Consider the following 22490-nt stretch of genomic DNA (forward strand, 5'->3'; position numbering starts at 1 on the left):
GAGATGAATGCAGGAGGAGGGTCCTCTGTCAGCGGGGTCGAGGTATGGGGTGGGGGAGGAGATGAATGCAGGAGGAGGGTCCTCTGTCAGCGGGGTCGAGGTATGGGGTGGGGGAGGAGATGAATGCGGGAGGAGGGTCCTCTGTTTGTCAGCGGGGTCGAGGTATGGGGTGGGGGAGGAGATGAATGCAGGAGGAGGGTCCTCTGTCAGCGGGGGTCGAGGTATGGGGTGGGGGAGGAGATGAATGCAGGAGGAGGGTCCTCTGTTTGTCAGCGGGGTCGAGGTATGGGGTGGGGGAGGAGATGAATGCAGGAGGAGGGTCCTCTGTCAGCGGGGTCGAGGTATGGGGTGGGGGAGGAGATGAATGCAGGAGGAGGGTCCTCTGTTTGTCAGCGGGGTCGAGGTATGGGGTGGGGGAGGAGATGAATGCAGGAGGAGGGTCCTCTGTTTGTCAGCGGGGTCGAGGTATGGGGTGGGGGAGGAGATGAATGCAGGAGGAGGGTCCTCTGTTTGTCAGCGGGGTCGAGGTATGGGGTGGGGGAGGAGATGAATGCAGGAGGAGGGTCCTCTGTTTGTCAGCGGGTCGAGGTATGGGGTGGGGGAGGAGATGAATGCAGGAGGAGGGTCCTCTGTCAGCGGGGTCGAGGTATGGGGGGGGGGAGGAGATGAATGCAGGAGGAGGGTCCTCTGTTTGTCAGCGGGGTCGAGGTATGGGGTGGGGGGAGGAGATGAATGCAGGAGGAGGGTCCTCTGTTTGTCAGCGGGGTCGAGGTATGGGGTGGGGGAGGAGATGAATGCAGGAGGAGGGTCCTCTGTTTGTCAGAGGGGTCGAGGTATGGGGGCGGGGGAGGAGATGAATGCAGGAGGAGGGTCCTCTGTTTGTCAGCGGGGTCGAGGTATGGGGTGGGGAGGAGATGAATGCAGGAGGAGGGTCCTCTGTTTGTCAGCGGGGTCGAGGTATGGGGTGGGGGAGGAGATGAATGCAGGAGGAGGGTCCTCTGTCAGCGGGGTTGAGGTATGGGGTGGGGGAGGAGATGAATGCAGGAGGAGGGTCCTCTGTCAGCGGGGTCGAGGTATGGGGTGGGGGAGGAGATGAATGCAGGAGGAGGGTCCTCTGTCAGCGGGGTCGAGGTATGGGGTGGGGGAGGAGATGAATGCAGGAGGAGGGTCCTCTGTCAGCGGGGTCGAGGTATGGGGTGGGGGAGGAGATGAATGCAGGAGGAGGGTCCTCTGTTTGTCAGCGGGGTCGAGGTATGGGGTGGGGGAGGAGATGAATGCAGGAGGAGGGTCCTCTGTCAGCGGGTCGAGGTATGGGGTGGGGGGAGGAGATGAATGCAGGAGGAGGGTCCTCTGTCAGCGGGGTCGAGGTATGGGGTGGGGGAGGAGATGAATGCAGGAGGAGGGTCCTCTGTCAGCGGGGTCGAGGTATGGGGTGGGGGAGGAGATGAATGCAGGAGGAGGGTCCTCTGTCAGCGGGGTCGAGGTATGGGGTGGGGGAGGAGATGAATGCAGGAGGAGGGTCCTCTGTCAGCGGGGTCGAGGTATGGGGTGGGGGAGGAGATGAATGCAAGAGGAGACCCATTTGAGCTGATTTTATGACCCATTTTTAGAGGGAGAGAAATCCCACTGAAGTGAAAAACACTAAAGGGAGAGAAATCCCTGACTCAGTCACAGCTGGGCTGAACAAGCCAAGCCTTTAGGGCTGAGGATTGGAGGGGGGGCTCAGATTGCATGTGTTAAATCCTCCCAGAACTTCAGAGAGAGGGAATCCAAGACAGAAATCACCACATCAATCCCCCAAAAGTCAACTTGCAGGGCGGTCAATCAGAGGTTAGCACTGATAATACCCAGCACAATGACCCGGTACCCCAGCACAATGACCCGGTACCCCAGCACAATGACCCGGTACCCCAGCACAATGACCCTGTACCCCAGCACAATGACCCTGTACCCCAGCACAATGACCCGGTGCCCCAGCACAATGACCCGGTGCCCCAGCACAATGACCCGGTGCCCCAGCACAATGACCCTGTGCCCCAGCACAATGACCCGTACCCCAGCACAATGACCCTGTACCCCAGCACAATGACCCGGTGCCCCAGCACAATGACCCGGTGCCCCAGCACAATGACCCGGTGCCCCAGCACAATGACCCGGTGCCCCAGCACAATGACCCGGTGCCCCAGCACAATGACCCTGTACCCCAGCACAATGACCCTGTACCCCAGCACAATGACCCGGTGCCCCAGCACAATGACCCGGTACCTGTACCCCAGCACAATGACCCTGTGCCCCAGCACAATGACCCGGTGCCCCAGCACAATGACCCTGTGCCCCAGCACAATGACCCTGTACCCCAGCACAATGACCCGGTACCTGTACCCCAGCACAATGACCCGGTGCCCCAGCACAATGACCCTGTGCCCCAGCACAATGACCCGGTGCCCCAGCACAATGACCCGGTGCCCCAGCACAATGACCCTGTACCCCAGCACAATGACCCGGTGCCCCAGCACAATGACCCGGTGCCCCAGCACAATGACCCTGTGCCCCAGCACAATGACCCGGTACCCCAGCACAATGACCCTGTGCCCCAGCACAATGACCCGGTACCCCAGCACAATGACCCTGTGCCCCAGCACAATGACCCGGTACCCCAGCACAATGACCCTGTACCCCAGCACAATGACCCGGTACCTGTACCCCAGCACAATGACCCGGTACCTGTACCCCAGCACAATGACCCGGTACCTGTACCCCAGCACAATGACTCGGTACCTGTACCCCAGCACAATGACCCGGTACCCCAGCACAATGACCCGGTACCGGTACCCCAGCACAATGACCCGGTACCTGTACCCCAGCACAATGACCCGGTGCCCCAGCACAATGACCCGGTACCAGTACCCCAGCACAATGACCTGGTACCTGTACCCCAGCACAATGACCCGGTGCCCCAGCACAATGACCCGGTACCTGTACCCCAGCACAATGACCCGGTACCGGTTCCCCAGCACAATGACCCGGTGCCCCAGCACAATGACCCGGTACCCCAGCACAATGACCCGGTACCGGTACCCCAGCACAATGACCCGGTACGGTACCCCAGCACAATGACCGGTACCCCAGCACAATGACCCGGTACCGGTACCCCAGCACAATGACCCGGTACCGGTACCCCAGCACAATGACCCGGTACCGGTACCCCAGCACAATGACCCGGTACCGGTACCCCAGCACAATGACCCGGTACCCCCAGCACAAAGACCCGGTACAGGTACCCCAGCACAATGACCCGGTACAGGTACCCCAGCACAATGACCGGTACGGTACCCCAGCACAATGACCCGGTACCGGTACCCCAGCACAATGACCCGGTACCTGTACCCCAGCACAATGACCCGGTACCCCAGCACAATGACCCGGTACCCCAGCACAATGACCCTGTACCCCAGCACAATGACCCGGTGCCCCAGCACAATGACCCGGTACCCCAGCACAATGACCCGGTGCCCCAGCACAATGACCCGGTACCGGTACCCCAGCACAATGACCCGGTACCGGTACCCCCTGTATATAGTCTTGTTATTATTATTATTATTATTATGTCATTTTCTGATTACATTTTTATTTTAATTACTTTAGTTTATTTATTAAATATTTTGCAAACTCTATTTCTTGAACTGCATTGTTGGTTTATTAAAGGCTTGTAAGTAAGGATTTCATTTAACATTTGTGAGGTGAGGGCGGGGTGGGTGAGCTGCCATTTGCGTGGCTCTGTATGGTGAGCTCCGTAGGGGTTAGGGCTTTGGGCTGTGTTCGAAATGGCACCCTATTCCCTATATAGTGCACTACTTTTGACCAGGGCCCATAAGCAGGCCCATTGGGCACTGGTCTAAAGTAGTGCACGATGTAGAGAATAGACTTCCATTTGGGACGCTTCCTAGAGGGGATTAAGCAACATATGGTGTAACCAAACAGCGGGGTGTTTAGAAGTTAATAAAAACATGTTTTCATTCAGGGACCTGTGCGTGTGTGTGTGTGTGTGTCTGAGATTGTCATTATTCCTTAAAAAAGGGTGACTGCACTTCCTTATTTCGGGCCTCATTTTGAAGATGGGCTAAAACTGCTTCTCCAATAGAAATCTCCGATCACACTTGTAGGCGATGTCATGGCGACGTTGGCTCGCTAAGCGTATGCGTAGAAACACGTCGTCGTGTCTATCGGTTGTCTGGCGCCAAACTGCAGCTCTGGGTTTAGAAACTGAATGAACATGAAGAAATGCTTAGCGGCAAGGCCTGCCGAGTGGCGCAGTGGTTAATGACACTGCATTGCAATGCTTGAGGCGTCACTTACAGACCAGGGTTCGTTCTCAGGCTGTATCATAACCAGCCGAGACAGGGAGTCCCGTAGGGCGGTACACCATTGGTCCAGCGTCGCCCGGGTTCGGGGGAGGGTTCAGTGCCGTTTAGTTGTCTACAACTTACTAATTAACGGAGTGTCTGGCAGTGCTTCATCTGGAGTTATGTTACTATTCAGGTCTCAGGAGGGACACAAGATGCTCCTGAATGGCTTTATGGAATATTGACAAGTTGCAGTTGAGATACAAGTGGCAAACTAGAGTGATTGACAGTATCAAACACATCAGCAAGTGGTTTCTCCCTTAAGGGCTTAGGGCCAAGCATGAACAAGTCTGAAGCGCTGCGTAAAATGGGCAGGTCTGTCTGGAGGTTCGGACTGCTCTGATTGGATAGAGCATGCACAGCTGCTTCTCTCGTATTACTGGGCATGATGGTAAGCTATACCCTCCTAGGAAGTCATGACAAACACACTTCATGACCAACTTATCCTATTTACACTTTGTAGTCAATTTTGACACGAGAATAAAATGTTTCTGACTCATATCGATGCCACAATGAACCAACTTCTCTGTTTTTAAACGGCTTAAGGGGCAGTTGACCTTTAACCTTGTCCATGAGGTTTGTGACAACTAAAGCATGTGTCAACTGGACCACTGACATCACACACACACACACACACCATTAGAATATAGAACCCAGGGCTCTAAAGTGCGACCAATGTGGTTGCATCAAGATATTTTGCTGTGCGACCATTAGTTTTATTTTTGGAGCCCTGTGTGTCAAAACAAATATAGCACTGATAAAGTGTCGTTGTACCGTTGTTTCCCCAGTGTCATGGAGAAAGTAGTGAGTGCAGATTCGATAGAGCCATTGGTTGGACCATTACCACAGCGACTTCCTTCCCTTAGTACAGGCTCACCATTACCACAGCGACTTCCTTAGTACAGGCTCACCATTACTACAGCGGCTTCCTTCCCTTAGTACAGGCTCACCATTACCACAGCGACTTCCTTCCCATAGTACAGGCTCACCTTTACTACAGCGACTTCCTTAGTACAGGCTCACCATTACCACAGCGACTTCCTTCCCTTAGTACAGGCTCACCATTACTACAGCGGCTTCCTTCCCTTAGTACAGGCTCACCATTACCACAGCGACTTCCTTCCCATAGTACAGGCTCACCATTACTACAGCGGCTTCCTTAGTACAGGCTCACCATTACTACAGCGGCTTCCTTAGTACAGGCTCACCATTACTACAGCGGCTTCCTTAGTACAGGCTCACCATTACTACAGCGGCTTCCTTAGTACAGGCTCACCATTACTACAGCGGCTTCCTTCCCTTAGTACAGGCTCACCATTACTACAGCGACTTCCTTCCCTTAGTACAGGCTCACCATTACCACAGCGACTTCCTTCCCTTAGTACAGGCTCACCATTACTACAGTGGCTTCCTTCCCTTAGTACAGGCTCACCATTACTACAGCGGCTTCCTTAGTACAGGCTCACCATTACCACAGCGGCTTCCTTCCCTTAGTACAGGCTCACAATTACTACAGCGGCTTCCTTCCCTTAGTACAGGCTCACCATTACTACAGCGGCTTCCTTCCCTTAGTACAGGCTCACCATTACTACAGCGATTTCCTTCCCTTAGTACAGGCTCACCATTACTACAGTGGCTTCCTTAGTACAGGCTCACCATTACTACAGCGGCATCCTTCCCTTAGTACAGGCTCACCATTACTACAGCGGCTTCCTTCCCATAGTACAGGCTCACCATTACTACAGCGGCTTCCTTCCCTTAGTACAGGCTCACCATTACTACAGCGGCTTCCTTCCCTTAGTACAGGCTCACCATTACTACAGCGACTTCCTTAGTACAGGCTCAACATTACTACAGCGACTTCCTTAGTACAGGCTCACCTTTACTACAGCGACTTCCTTCCCTTAGTACAGGCTCACCATTACCACAGCGACTTCCTTCCCTTAGTACAGGCTCACCATTACTACAGCGACTTCCTTAGTACAGGCTCACCTTTACTACAGCGACTTCCTTCCCTTAGTACAGGCTCACCATTACCACAGCGACTTCCTTCCCTTAGTACAGGCTCACCATTACCACAGCGACTTCCTTCCCTTAGTACAGGCTCACCATTACTACAGCGACTTCCTTAGTACAGGCTCACCATTACTACAGCGACTTCCTTCCCTTAGTACAGGCTCACCATTACCACAGCGACTTCCTTCCCTTAGTACAGGCTCACCATTACTACAGCGACTTCCTTAGTACAGGCTCACCATTACTACAGCGACTTCCTTCCCTTAGTACAGGCTCACCATTACCACAGCGACTTCCTTCCCTTAGTACAGGCTCACCATTACTACAGCGACTTCCTTAGTACAGGCTCACCATTACTACAGCGACTTCCTTAGTACAGGCTCACCTTTACTACAGCGACTTCCTTCCCTTAGTACAGGCTCGCCATTACCACAGCGACTTCCTTCCCTTAGTAAGGGATTTCACCCCCGTAGTGGACAAAAATGAATGGCAAGTTATTGGCATAGGACAAACCATGTACACATTGGCCAATACCACCCAAAGCGGCGTTGATTCATGCAAAGTTTACTTCTATTGCCATATGGGTATTGCCAGTTGTAACACTTCAAAAATCCAACAGGTGGCGATTGCACTCCACCATGGTTTTTCATATTGGTATTGGACTCCAAGTCAACATCATTTTTTGAAAAAAACGTATCACCCCTTAAAAAAGTGCTTTCTGGACCGTTTTTCGAAATTCTTTCGCTTTTTTTGACAATTACACACGTATAAGAACTGTATCAACATACTTTAGTCATATTTTATTATCATAATTTTTTTATTTTTTTTACTTGCGCATATTGCATGTGTTTTGTCCATCTGCAATATGATTTCATAGGAAGTCAGAAGTCAAAAGTCAAAAATTATTAAATTTCATAAAAAACTTCACACACCCCTAAAAAAGTGCTTTCTGGACCGTTTTTCGAAAATTTTTCGAATTTTGTGTCAGTTACACAAGTATAAGAACTGTATCAACATACTTTAGTCATATTTTATTATCATAATGTTTTTTTTTTTTTTTTTTGCTTGTGCATAAGGCATATGTTTTGTGGGGGCCAAATGTCATAAGAAATTTGACATGCTCAAAAATCCTTCAGAAATGCAAAATTGACTGGCCTGATGAACTCGGGATGGCCGGGCAGTGATTGTTGTTCCTTTCGATCACTCGTGGTGTTGATTTCATCATGTCCATTTGTTTATGTTTTCTCACTTTTGCAAAGTCACTGTGCATTTGCCATATGGTTAACTGGGCAGTCACCATCACCAATTTGTCATGCCATAAAAATCATGCAGGAATGCCAAATTGACTGGCCCGATGAACTCGGGATGGCTGGGCAGTGATTCTGGAACCTCTCCATCGCTCGTTTGGCTTGATTTCAGAATGTCGCTTTTGGTGATGGTACCTCACCGCTTAAACATATTGCTAATGGACAAGAGTCACCTGCAAGTCACCGTCCATCAGTCAATTTGATATCATTCAAAGCTAACTATTGGAGGCACTGTCAGTCTCTACGCACCCCAATGATACGTCCCTCCATCCATGTTGTGTATCTGTGTGATTTAGTTTTCCTTTGAATTTTTATGGGAAAAATGACTGATTTACAGTTCATGGGGGTTGCCTAATCATATATATGAAGTTTTGGAAAGATCTGATTTTTTAACCCCTCCAAACAGCCCCTGAGACACCAATTATGGCACTTCCGGTTGGCACAGGAAGCTGTAACTCAACATACATCCTCATTGGGGTATTCCATTAGAGAATCCTGAGTTTTAAGTCTTTACCATGAAAACTGACTGATTTACACAGGGTTCAATGCACTATGTCCATCAAATTGCAGGCAGTGTATGGGTATACACTTTTAGGGCGATTTGAACCACTTCCGGTTGGTCCAGGAAGCTTAGAATCGACACAGGTAGACCTTATAGTGGTCTGATGGACTGGTACCAAAGACAGGTTCATACAACATTCATAACCCATATAGACTCCAGGTTGTATTTAGTGGAGCAGCCAATATATTCCTATGGGGAGAGAAGTCAATGAACACTGTTTTTATGTAAACACCTTCTTTTGACTGTGAAGGGTTAATGTCACACGGTCAAGGATAGGCTTGGACAGATCAGGAGGACCTTAGGAACAGTCCTGTGGTTGAATTGTCTTTCTAAACCTAACGGTTCCGCCGCTGTCACCCAAAATCAAATGACGTACTGGTGAAGGCTTCATATTGGGCCTATTTTTCTCATGGTCGCCGCGCTCAGACCGAGCGAGCTACGGTCAAGCGGGGCACCTCGTTGGACTCGGCACAGTCTGGACACTATGGTGATGCCATTGTTTGTGTTGATTTCAGAATGTCCATTTGGTCATGTTTTCTCACTTTTGCAAAGTCACTGTGCATTTGCCATATGGTTAACTGGGCAGTCACCATCACCAATTTGTCATGCCATAAAAATCATGTAGGAATGCCAAATTGACTGGCCCGATGACATAGGGATGGCTGGGCAGTTATTCTGGTACCTCTCCATCGCTCGTTTGGGTTGATTTCAGAATGTCGCTTTTGGTGATGGTACCTCACTGTTAAAACATATTGCAAATGTTCCTTACTTTTGCAAAGTCACTGAAAATTTGTGCAGGAATGCCAAATTGACTGGCCCGATGACCTCGGGATGTCTGGGCAGTGATTATGGTACCTCTCCATCGCTCGTTAGGGTTGATTCCAGAATGTCCATTTGGTGATTTTTCTCACTCTTTCAAAGTCACTGTGCATTTGCCATATGGTTAACTGGGCAGTCACCATCACCAATTTGTCATGCTATAAAAATCATGCAGGAATGCCAAATTGACTGGCCCGATGACCTCAGGATGGCTGGGCAGTGATACTGGTACCTCTCCATCGCTCGTTTGGCTTGATTTCAGAATGTCGCTTTTGGTGATGGTACCTCACCGCTTAAACATATTGCTAATGGACAAGAGTCACCTGCAAGTCACCGTCCATCAGTCAATTTGATATCATTCAAAGCTAACTATTGGAGGCACTGTCAGTCTCTACGCACCCCAATGATACGTCCCTCCATCCATGTTGTGTATCTGTGTGATTTAGTTTTCCTTTGAATTTTTATGGGAAAAATGACTGATTTACAGTTCATGGGGGTTGCCTAATCATATATATGAAGTTTTGGAAAGATCTGATTTTTTTAACCCCTCCAAACAGCCCCTGAGACACCAATTATGGCACTTCCGGTTGGCACAGGAAGCTGTAACTCAACATACATCCTCATTGGGGTATTCCATTAGAGAATCCTGAGTTTTAAGTCTTTACCATGAAAACTGACTGATTTACACAGGGTTCAATGCACTATGTCCATCAAATTGCAGGCAGTGTATGGGTATACACTTTTAGGGCGATTTGAACCACTTCCGGTTGGTCCAGGAAGCTTAGAATCGACACAGGTAGACCTTATAGTGGTCTGATGGACTGGTACCAAAGACAGGTTCATACAACATTCATAACCCATATAGACTCCAGGTTGTATTTAGTGGAGCAGCCAATATATTCCTATGGGGAGAGAAGTCAATGAACACTGTTTTTATGTAAACACCTTCTTTTGACTGTGAAGGGTTAATGTCACACGGTCAAGGATAGGCTTGGACAGATCAGGAGGACCTTAGGAACAGTCCTGTGGTTGAATTGTCTTTCTAAACCTAACGGTTCCGCCGCTGTCACCCAAAATCAAATGACGTACTGGTGAAGGCTTCATATTGGGCCTATTTTTCTCATGGTCGCCGCGCTCAGACCGAGCGAGCTACGGTCAAGCGGGGCACCTCGTTGGACTCGGCACAGTCTGGACACTATGGTGATGCCATTGTTTGTGTTGATTTCAGAATGTCCATTTGGTCATGTTTTCTCACTTTTGCAAAGTCACTGTGCATTTGCCATATGGTTAACTGGGCAGTCACCATCACCAATTTGTCATGCCATAAAAATCATGTAGGAATGCCAAATTGACTGGCCCGATGACATAGGGATGGCTGGGCAGTTATTCTGGTACCTCTCCATCGCTCGTTTGGGTTGATTTCAGAATGTCGCTTTTGGTGATGGTACCTCACTGTTAAAACATATTGCAAATGTTCCTTACTTTTGCAAAGTCACTGAAAATTTGTGCAGGAATGCCAAATTGACTGGCCCGATGACCTCGGGATGTCTGGGCAGTGATTATGGTACCTCTCCATCGCTCGTTAGGGTTGATTCCAGAATGTCCATTTGGTGATTTTTCTCACTCTTTCAAAGTCACTGTGCATTTGCCATATGGTTAACTGGGCAGTCACCATCACCAATTTGTCATGCTATAAAAATCATGCAGGAATGCCAAATTGACTGGCCCGATGACCTCAGGATGGCTGGGCAGTGATACTGGTACCTCTCCATCGCTCGTTTGGGTTGATTTCAGAATGTCGCTTTTGGTGATGGTACCTCACTGTTAAAACATATTGCAAATGTTCCTTACTTTTGCAAAGTCACTGAAAATTTGTGCAGGAATGCCAAATTGACTGGCCCGATGAACTCGGGATGGCTTGGCAGTGATTCTGGTACCTCTCCATCACTCGTTAGGGTTGATTCCAGAATGTCCATTTGGTGATTTTTCTCACTCTTTCAAAGTCACTGTGCATTTGCCATATGGTTAACTGGGCAGTCACCATTACCAATTTGTCATGCCATAAAAATCATGTAGGAATGCCAAATTGACTGGCCCGATGACATAGGGATGGCTGGGCAGTTATTCTGGTACCTCTCCATCGCTCGTTTGGGTTGATTTCAGAATGTCGCTTTTGGTGATGGTACCTCACCGCTTAAACATATTGCAAATGTTCCTTACTTTTGCAAAGTCACTAAAAATTCTTGCAGGAATGCCAAATTGACTGGCCCGATGACCTCGGGATGGCTGGGCAGTGATACTGGTACCTCTCCATCGCTCGTTTGGGTTGATTTCAGAATGTCGCTTTTGGTGATGGTACCTCACTGTTAAAACATATTGCAAATGTTCCTTACTTTTGCAAAGTCACTGAAAATTTGTGCAGGAATGCCAAATTGACTGGCCCGATGACCTCGGGATGTCTGGGCAGTGATTATGGTACCTCTCCATCGCTCGTTAGGGTTGATTCCAGAATGTCCATTTGGTGATTTTTATCACTCTTTCAAAGTCACTGTGCATTTGCCATATGGTTAACTGGGCAGTCACCATCACCAATTTGTCATGCCATAAAAATCATGCAGGAATGCCAAATTGACTGGCCCGATGACATAGGGATGTCTGGGCAGTGATACTGGTACCTCTCCATCGCTCGTTTGGGTTGATTTCAGAATGTCGCTTTTGGTGATGGTACCTCACTGTTAAAACATATTGCAAATGTTCCTTACTTTTGCAAAGTCACTGAAAATTTGTGCAGGAATGCCAAATTGACTGGCCCGATGAACTCGGGATGGCTTGGCAGTGATTCTGGTACCTCTCCATCACTCGTTAGGGTTGATTTCAGAATGTCCATTTGGTCATGTTTTCTCACTTTTGCAAAGTCACTGTGCATTTGCCATATGGTTAACTGGGCAGTCACCATCACCAATTTGTCATGCCATAAAAATCATGCAGGAATGCCAAATTGACTGGCCCGATGACATAGGGATGTCTGGGCAGTGATACTGGTACCTCTCCATCGCTCGTTTGGGTTGATTTCAGAATGTCGCTTTTGGTGATGGTACCTCACCGCTTAAACATATTGCTAATGGACAAGAGTCACCTGCAAGTCACCGTCCATCAGTCAATTTGATATCATTCTGACACCAAACTGATACAAACTGACACCAAACCCACTTTTCCCAACTCATTTAGGAGCCAAGTATAACATACTTAAGAGCTGGCCCAAAATTCACAAGGCCTTCGGTACAAAACATTAAAAAACCATAAAACACATAGTTACTTTCTAGCTGCGGGGCCAGTTCGGACATTATGTGTAGTCCTATGTGAGGCGACCCCGAATCCCGAGTTTCGGCCCGATAGGTCATTTGGTGTCCGAGTAAAAGCCTAATTGGTGCTGAAAATCCACTTTTTTCAATGCCTTGCTACGGGGTCCTTGAATGAGCTATCGGACCGAGATGTTGGGTTCTGTCTCTATGGGCCGAGACGGTCACAATGCACCTAGTCTTGTGTCTCTGGGACATTTCTAAATGTCGCCATTTTCGTAATGGTCAAAATGAATTGAAGTCATTGCAAATGTTCGACGCTGTTTCTCGGTCCGAGAACGTTCTAGAGCGCCGTAACTCACCACGCACTATCTACCTGAGGTCTAGAACAGGATTCTAAAGTTTCGGAACTCTAGGTCTGACGGTTCTTTTTTAGCTCGAACAAAGCTAACTATTGGAGGCACTGTCAGTCTCTACACACCCCAATACGTCCCTCCATCCAAGTTGTGTATCTGTGTGATTTATTTTTCCTTTGAATTTTTATGGGAAAAATGACTGATTTACAGTTCATGGGGGTTGTCTAATCACACATATGAAGTTTTGGACAGATCTGATTTTTTTAACCCTTCCAAACAGCCCCTGAGACACCAATTATGGCACTTCCGGTTGGCACAGGAAGCTATAAATACACACATGTCTTGACTGACATAGAAACCTAGGGAATCCTGAGTTTTAAGTCTTTAAGTTGAGAATTGACTGATCTACACAGGGTTGAATAATGCAGAGGCCTCGGCACCTTTCGAGGTGATGTACATCCAAATACCTTTTGGGTCAATTTAACCACTTCCGGTTGCTCCAGGAAGCTTAGAATCGACACAGGTAGACCTCATAGTGGTCTGATGGAATGTCATAGAAGACAGGTTCATACAGCATTCATAACCCATAAAGACCCCAGGTTGTATTTAGGGGAGCAGGCAATGTATTCCTATGGGGAGAGAAGTCAATGCACACTGTTTTTTTGTAAACACCTTCTTTTAACTGTGAAAGGTTAATGCAACACAGTCAAGGTTAGGCTTGCACAGATCGGGAGGACCTTAGGAACAGTCCTGTGTTTGAATTGTCCTTCTAAACCTAACGGTTCCGCCGCTGTCACCCAAAATCCAATGACATTGTGGTGCAGGCATCATTGTGGGCCTATTTTTCTCATGGTCGCTGCGCTCAGACCGAGCGAGCTACGGTCAAGCGGGGCACCTCGTTGGACTCGGCACGGCCTTGGGATTATGTTTATGCCATTGCCTGCTCTCTGTGTCTTTAAACACCACGCTTTGTCACTCCATCCTTGCTGTGTGTGTGTGTGAGAGCTTTTCTTTGACATCTGTTGGGAAAAATGACTGATTTACAGTTCATGGGGGTTGTCTAATCACACATATGAAGTTTTGGACAGATCTGATTTTTTTAACCCTTCCAAACAGCCCCTGAGACACCAATTATGGCACTTCCGGTTGGCACAGGAAGCTATAAATAAACTCATATCCTCATTGGGGTATGCCTTTACAGAATCCTGAGTTTTAAGTCTTTACGTTAAGAACTGAGTTATTTACGGAGGGTTTAGTGAGTGTGTGTTATTTCAGAAAATCATAGAAAATCACAGAAATGTCGCAGAGCTCCGCAGCACATTTTAAAAATACTCGTATGAACACCCTGCAACTGGATCTGTAACCGTTGAAAAAAAAAAAAACACCTATATCTGAACATCACGATCTGGTCACCGTACGATTTCTCGTAAATGACGATAGATAAATGGCCGATTTTTTTTTATTGACACCGGAGGCTCCTTGACTTTGACGTGAAGTGAAAAAATCTTTTCTCTATTTTCATTTTGGACCTTTAATCCCAGAAATATGGCCATAACTCAAAAACCGTTGAGGCCTAGACGCCATCTTGTTCGGGGCCATCTTCCCATAATGCCAAACCTACGCTCACCAAGTTTCGGCTTCGAAATATTTTCAGTTTTCGAGATATGGCACGTCGTGATTCGGGATGTTTTGTCCAATAGCAATATGATTGCTTATGCCCTCTTGTGGGATATTCCGGCATAGCGCAAAAATGGGCTAAAATTTGTTTATTTTATTAAACGAAAACCGAATGTCCGACAAAGTTCATTTGATGACTTCCCGGTAGGTCTGGCCCTACCGCTCGGCCCGACGCCGTCCCCGAATTTCTAAAATGTTTTCGGACGTCTAGTAAGGGACCGTACAGTTCCAATAGGGACTTTCTCACTAACCATACGGTGATTGTCGAAATGTTCCCTTAAGGTATGTACAGGCTCACCATTACTACAGCGACTTCCTTAGTACAGGCTCACCATTACTACAGCGACTTCCTTCCCTTAGTACAGGCTCACCATTACCACAGCGACTTCCTTCTTGCCCAACTAGGTTAAAAGATCTGACCCATGGTACTTTGTTTTCTTTTCTTCCAATAGCGGATCAGCCAGGAACCACATTTGACATTCATAAACCATGCCGTGGGCCGTTCTAAAGCGACTTGTTATTTTGATGTTAACAAACGGGTAACTTTACCACTATATTCAGACGTCTGGAGACAGAAGGAAAGGACCGTGGGAATCTCCTTCAGGAAGTCGATGATCATACGAATGAACGAACCACAGATCTCTTGCACAACATCGTCACAAACCTGACATTTTTCTACAGTGTCAAATGTTCAATGTAATGTATCTTAATAGGAAAAAAAATAGTGATTTTACACGACGTAGAAACCTAATATCTATGACAGATATCACAATAAACTAAAATGTCTTTAGTGTTACATTTCAGTTTCTTGGGCATAACATGTGCTTCAAAAGCAGCTAGAATTCATATAGGCCCCAATACAGGCTGTATATCAGTCAATTTATACAATCTTAATCTCACGTGGTGCTCCTAACTTATTATTATTTTATTTTTTAAACTTAGGAGCACCACTTGCTATGAATTAGAGGCCTGGGTGCACCTTGTGTACGGAGCTGAAATCACACCAACAGACAGTATGATCAGACTGAGGGACACTGCACTGAACGTTAAGTTGCTCTTCTACCTGTGAAGTAAGACACTAATCAACAAATGTGATTATTAGAGTTCTATACTTTGTTATATATACACACACCAATGTTGTAAAGTTACAACTCCCCACATGGATCCAAACCTGGCCCATAGGGCACAGGGTGGTGGCAGTCAAGACACTGGGTTCCACAAATCACACCAGATAAGGTTAAGTTGGTTAGACTCGTTATGTTAGGTTAGTTAGACTCGTTAGGTTAGTTAGACTCGTTAGGTTAGGTTAGGTAGACTCGTTAGGTTAGTTAGACTCGTTAGGTTAGGTTAGTTAGACTCGTTAGGTTAGGTTAGTTAGGTTAGTTAGGTTAAATTAGGTTAGACTCGTTAGGTTAAGTTAGTTAGACTCGTTAGGTTAGGCTAGTTAGACTCGTTAGGTTAGGCTAGTTAGACTCGTTAGGTTAGGCTAGTTAGACTCGTTAGGTTAGGCTAGTTAGACTCGTTAGGTTAGGCTAGTTAGACTCGTTAGGTTAGGCTAGTTAGACTCGTTAGGTTAGGCTAGTTAGACTCGTTAGGTTAGGCTAGTTAGACTCGTTACGTTAGGCTAGTTAGACTCGTTACGTTAGGCTAGTTAGACTCGTTACGTTAGGCTAGTTAGACTCGTTACGTTAGGCTAGTTAGACTCGTTACGTTAGGCTAGTTAGACTCGTTACGTTAGGCTAGTTAGACTCGTTACGTTAGGCTAGTTAGACCCGTTACGTTAGGCTAGTTAGACCCGTTACGTTAGGCTAAGTTAGTTAGAATCATTAGGTTAAGTTAGTTAGAATCATTACGTTAAGTTAGACTCATTAGGTTAGGTTAGTTAGACTCATTAGGTTAGGTTAGTTAGACTCGTTAGGTTAAGTTAGTTAGACCCATTAGGTTAAGTTAGTTAGACCCATTAGGTTAGGCTAGTTAGACCCATTAGGTTAGGCTAGTTAGACCCATTAGGTTAGGCTAGTTAGACCCATTACGTTAGGCTAGTTAGACCCATTACGTTAGGCTAGTTAGACCCATTACGTTAGGCTAGTTAGACTCATTAGGCTAGGTTCGTTAGACTCATTAGGCTAGGTTCGTTAGAATCATTAGGCTAGGTTCGTTAGAATCATTAGGTTAGGTTCGTTAGAATCATTAGGTTAGGTTCGTTAGAATCATTAGGTTAGGTTCGTTAGAATCATTAGGTTAGGTTCGTTAGAATCATTAGGTTAGGTTCGTTAGACTCATTAGGTTAGGTTCGTTAGACTCATTAGGTTAGGTTCGTTAGACTCATTAGGTTAAGTTAGTTAGACCCATTAGGTTAGGTTAGTTAGACCCATCAGGTTAGTTAGACCCATCAGGTTAGTTAGACCCATCAGGTTAGTTAGACCCATCAGGTTAGTTAGACCCATCAGGTTAGGTTAGTTAGACCCATTAGGTTAGGTTAGTTAGACCCATCAGGTTAGGTTAGTTAGACCCATTAGGTTAGGCTAGTTAGACTCATTACGTTAGGCTAGTTAGACTCATTACGTTAGGCTAGTTAGACTCTTTAGGCTAAGTTAGTTAGACTCATTACGTTAAGTTAGTTAGAATCATTACGTTAAGTTAGTTAGAATCATTACGTTAAGTTAGTTAGAATCATTACGTTAAGTTAGTTAGAATCATTACGTTAAGTTAGACTCATTAGGTTAGGTTAGTTAGACCCATTAGGTTAGGTTAGTTAGACCCATTAGGTTAGTTAGAACCATTAGGTTAGTTAGACCCATTAGGTTAGTTAGACCCATTAGGTTAGTTAGACTAACTGGATCCAGAAAAGGGTTCATGTACTGCAGGTTGAAACATAATCCTCTTACCTGGCAAATGGAATGTAAGAGATGCTGTACCTGAAAGAGAAACAAGAAAACAGACTGAGTATAAACACCATACAGGTGAACCATAACGTATAGTACAGTCTCAGGTAGTGTATAAACACCATACAGGTGAACCATAAAGTATAGTACAGTCTCAGGTAGTGTATAAACACCATACAGGTGAACCATAACGTATAGTACAGTCTCAGGTAGTGTATAAACACCATACAGGTGAACCATAAAGTATAGTACAGTCTCAGGTAGTGTATAAACACCATACAGGTGAACCATAAAGTATAGTACAGTCTCAGGTAGTGTATAAACACCATACAGGTGAACCATAACGTATAGTACAGTCTCAGGTAGTGTATAAACACCATACAGGTGAACCATAACGTATAGTACAGTCTCAGGTAGTGTATAAACACCATACAGGTGAACCATAACGTATAGTACAGTCTCAGGTAGTGTATAAACACCATACAGGTGAACCATAACGTATAGTACAGTCTCAGGTAGTGTATAAACACCATACAGGTGAACCATAAAGTATAGTACAGTCTCAGGTAGTGTATAAACACCATACAGGTGAACCATAACGTATAGTACAGTCTCAGGTAGTGTATAAACACCATACAGGTGAACCATAACGTATAGTACAGTCTCAGGTAGTGTATAAACACCATACAGGTGAACCATAACGTATAGTACAGTCTCAGATAGTGTATAAACACCATACAGGTGAACCATAAAGTATAGTAGTCTCAGGTAGTGTATAAACACCATACAGGTGAACCATAACGTATAGTACAGTCTCAGGTAGTGTATAAACACCATACAGGTGAACCATAACGTATAGTACAGTCTCAGGTAGTGTATAAACACCATACAGGTGAACCATAACGTATAGTACAGTCTCAGGTAGTGTATAAACACCATACAGGTGAACCATAAAGTATAGTACAGTCTCAGGTAGTGTATAAACACCATACAGGTGAACCATAACGTATAGTACAGTCTCAGGTAGAGTATAAACACCATACAGGTGAACCATAAAGTATAGTAGTCTCAGGTAGTGTATAAACACCATACAGGTGAACCATAAAGTATAGTACAGTCTCAGGTAGTGTATAAACACCATACAGGTGAACCATAAAATATAGTACAGTCTCAGGTAGTGTATAAACACCATACAGGTGAACCATAAAATATAGTACAGTCTCAGGTAGTGTATAAACACCATACAGGTGAACCATAACGTATAGTACAGTCTCAGGTAGTGTATAAACACCATACAGGTGAACCATAACGTATAGTACAGTCTCAGGTAGTGTATAAACACCATACAGGTGAACCATAAAGTATAGTACAGTCTCAGGTAGTGTATAAACACCATACAGGTGAACCATAAAGTATAGTACAGTCTCAGGTAGTGTATAAACACCATACAGGTGAACCATAAAGTATAGTACAGTCTCAGGTAGTGTATAAACACCATACAGGTGAACCATAACGTATAGTACAGTCTCAGGTAGTGTATAAACACCATACAGGTGAACCATAAAGTATAGTACAGTCTCAGGTAGTGTATAAACACCATACAGGTGAACCATAACGTATAGTACAGTCTCAGGTAGTGTATAAACACCATACAGGTGAACCATAACGTATAGTACAGTCTCAGGTAGTGTATAAACACCATACAGGTGAACCATAAAGTATAGTACAGTCTCAGGTAGTGTATAAACACCATACAGGTGAACCATAAAGTATAGTACAGTCTCAGGTAGTGTATAAACACCATACAGGTGAACCATAAAGTATAGTAGTCTCAGGTAGTGTATAAACACCATACAGGTGAACCATAACGTATAGTATCAGGTAGTGTATATTATAACATACAGGTATAGTATCAGGTAGTGTATAATATACAGGTATAGTATCAGGTAGCCTATATTATAACATACAGGTATACTATCAGGTACTCAGTCACTAGTACTCAGTCACTAGTATCAACAAATCATGCAACAAATCATGCAACAAATCATGCACACCTGGCCTTCCATGTGGTCTACTCCAGTGTGTGTGTGTGTGTGTGTGTGTGTGTGTGTGTGTTCTCATCTGATCCTTCATGTCAACATATGCTGGGCTGGTTAGCGTCTGTCTCTCTCGGTTTACATCTCAGTCTCTCGCTGTCTCTCCCCTGTCAGTCAGTCTCTCCCCTGTCAGTCAGTCTCTCCCCTGTCAGTCAGTCTCTCCCCTGTCAGTCAGTCTCTCCCCTGTCAGTCAGTCTCTCCCCTGTCAGTCAGTCTCTCCCCTGTCAGTCAGTCTCTCCCCTGTCAGTCAGTCTCTCCCTTCTCTTCCTACTGGGCCCAGGTCAGACAACCCTGCTGTCCAGCTGACAGACTATACAACACAGTGTCTGTCCTGCTGAGAGACTATACAACACAGTGTCTGTCCTGCTGAGAGACTATACAACACAGTGTCTGTCCAGCTGAGAGACTATACAACACAGTGTCTGTCCAGCTGAGAGACTATACAACACAGTGTCTGTCCAGCTGAGAGACTATACAACACAGTGTCTGTCTGTCCTGCTGAGAGACTATACAACACAGTGTCTGTCCAGCTGAGAGACTATACAACACAGTGTCTGTCCTGCTGAGAGACTATACAACACAGTGTCTGTCCTGCTGAGAGACTATACAACACAGTGTCTGTCCAGCTGAGAGACTATACAACACAGTGTCTGTCCAGCTGAGAGACTATACAACACAGCGTCTGTCCAGCTGAGAGACTATACAACACAGTGTCTGTCCAGCTGAGAGACTATACAACACAGTGTCTGTCCTGCTGAGAGACTATACAACACAGTGTCTGTCCAGCTGAGAGACTATACAACACAGTGTCTGTCCAGCTGAGAGACTATACAACACAGTGTCTGTCCAGCTGAGAGACTATACAACACAGTGTCTGTCCTGCTGAGAGACTATACAACACAGTGTCTGTCTGTCCAGCTGAGAGACTATACAACACAGTGTCTGTCCAGCTGAGAGACTATACAACACAGTGTCTGTCCAGCTGAGAGACTATACAACACAGTGTCTGTCCTGCTGAGAGACTATACGACACAGTGTCTGTCCTGCTGAGAGACTATACAACACAGTGTCTGTCCAGCTGAGAGACTATACAACACAGTGTCTGTCCAGCTGAGAGACTATACAACACAGTGTCTGTCCAGCTGAGAGACTATACAACACAGTGTCTGTCTGTCCTGCTGAGAGACTATACAGTGTCTGTCCAGCTGAGAGACTATACAACACAGTGTCTGTCCTGCTGAGAGACTATACAACACAGTGTCTGTCCTGCTGAGAGACTATACAACACAGTGTCTGTCCAGCTGAGAGACTATACAACACAGTGTCTGTCTGTCCAGCTGAGAGACTATACAACACAGTGTCTGTCTGTCCAGCTGAGAGACTATACAACACAGTGTCTGTCCAGCTGAGAGACTATACAACACAGCGTCTGTCCAGCTGAGAGACTATACAACACAGTGTCTGTCCAGCTGAGAGACTATACAACACAGTGTCTGTCCAGCTGAGAGACTATACAACACAGCGTCTGTCCAGCTGAGAGACTATACAACACAGTGTCTGTCCTGCTGAGAGACTATACAACACAGCGAGCGTCTGTCCAGCTGAGAGACTATACAACACAGCGAGCGTCTGTCCAGCTGAGAGACTATACAACACAGCGAGTGTCTGTCCAGCTGAGAGACTATACAACACAGCGAGTGTCTGTCCAGCTGAGAGACTATACAACACAGCGAGCGTCTGTCCAGCTGAGAGACTATACAACACAGCGAGCGTCTGTCCAGCTGAGAGACTATACAACACAGCGAGCGTCTGTCCAGCTGAGAGACTATACAACACAGCGGCGTCTGTCCAGCTGAGAGACTATACAACACAGCGAGTGTCTGTCCAGCTGAGAGACTATACAACACAGCGAGTGTCTGTCCAGCTGAGAGACTATACAACACAGCGAGTGTCTGTCCAGCTGAGAGACTATACAACACAGCGAGTGTCTGTCCAGCTGAGAGACTATACAACACAGCGAGTGTCTGTCCAGCTGAGAGACTATACAACACAGCGAGTGTCTGTCCAGCTGAGAGACTATACAACACAGTGAGTGTCTGTCCAGCTGAGAGACTATACAACACAGCGAGTGTCTGTCCAGCTGAGAGACTATACAACACAGTGTCTGTCTGTCCAGCTGAGAGACTATACAACACAGTGTCTGTCCTGCTGAGAGACTATACAACACAGTGTCTGTCCTGCTGAGAGACTATACAACACAGTGTCTGTCCTGCTGAGAGACTATACAACACAGTGTCTGTCCAGCTGAGAGACTATACAACACAGTGTCTGTCTGTCCAGCTGAGAGACTATACAACACAGTGTCTGTCCAGCTGAGAGACTATACAACACAGTGTCTGTCCAGCTGAGAGACTATACAACACAGTGTCTGTCCAGCTGAGAGACTATACAACACAGTGTCTGTCCAGCTGAGAGACTATACAACACAGTGTCTGTCCTGCTGAGAGACTATACAACACAGTGTCTGTCTGTCCAGCTGAGAGACTATACACCACAGTGTCTGTCCAGCTGAGAGACTATACAACACAGTGTCTGTCCAGCTGAGAGACTATACGACACAGTGTCTGTCTGTCCAGCTGAGAGACTATACAACACAGTGTCTGTCCTGCTGAGAGACTATACAACACAGTGTCTGTCTGTCCAGCTGAGAGACTATACAACACAGTGTCTGTCTGTCCAGCTGAGAGACTATACAACACAGTGTCTGTCCAGCTGAGAGACTATACAACACAGTGTCTGTCCAGCTGACAGACTATACAACACAGTGTCTGTCCAGCTGAGAGACTATACAACACAGTGTCTGTCTGTCCAGCTGAGAGACTATACAACACAGTGTCTGTCTGTCCAGCTGAGAGACTATACAACACAGTGTCTGTCCAGCTGAGAGACTATACGACACAGTGTCTGTCTGTCCAGCTGAGAGACTATACGACACAGTGTCTGTCTGTCCAGCTGAGAGACTATACAACACAGTGTCTGTCTGTCCAGCTGAGAGACTATACAACACAGT

General features: G+C 46.4%; 1 protein-coding gene across 1 annotated transcript in view; it reads right to left on the bottom strand.

Annotated features, from left to right (window-relative positions):
- The window catches only part of LOC135523355 (vesicle transport protein SFT2A-like), a 50949-nt gene that overhangs the window by 8976 nt on the left and 19483 nt on the right, over window positions 1-22490 (bottom strand). Inside the window, exon 7 of the mRNA XM_064949976.1 lies at window positions 17328-17357. Within this exon, the coding sequence (XP_064806048.1) occupies window positions 17328-17357 (30 nt within the window). The remainder of the gene's footprint in view (window positions 1-17327; window positions 17358-22490) is intronic.

The sequence above is a fragment of the Oncorhynchus masou genome, chromosome 31, assembly GCF_036934945.1.
Source record: "Oncorhynchus masou masou isolate Uvic2021 chromosome 31, UVic_Omas_1.1, whole genome shotgun sequence".
Lineage (NCBI taxonomy): Eukaryota > Metazoa > Chordata > Actinopteri > Salmoniformes > Salmonidae > Oncorhynchus > Oncorhynchus masou.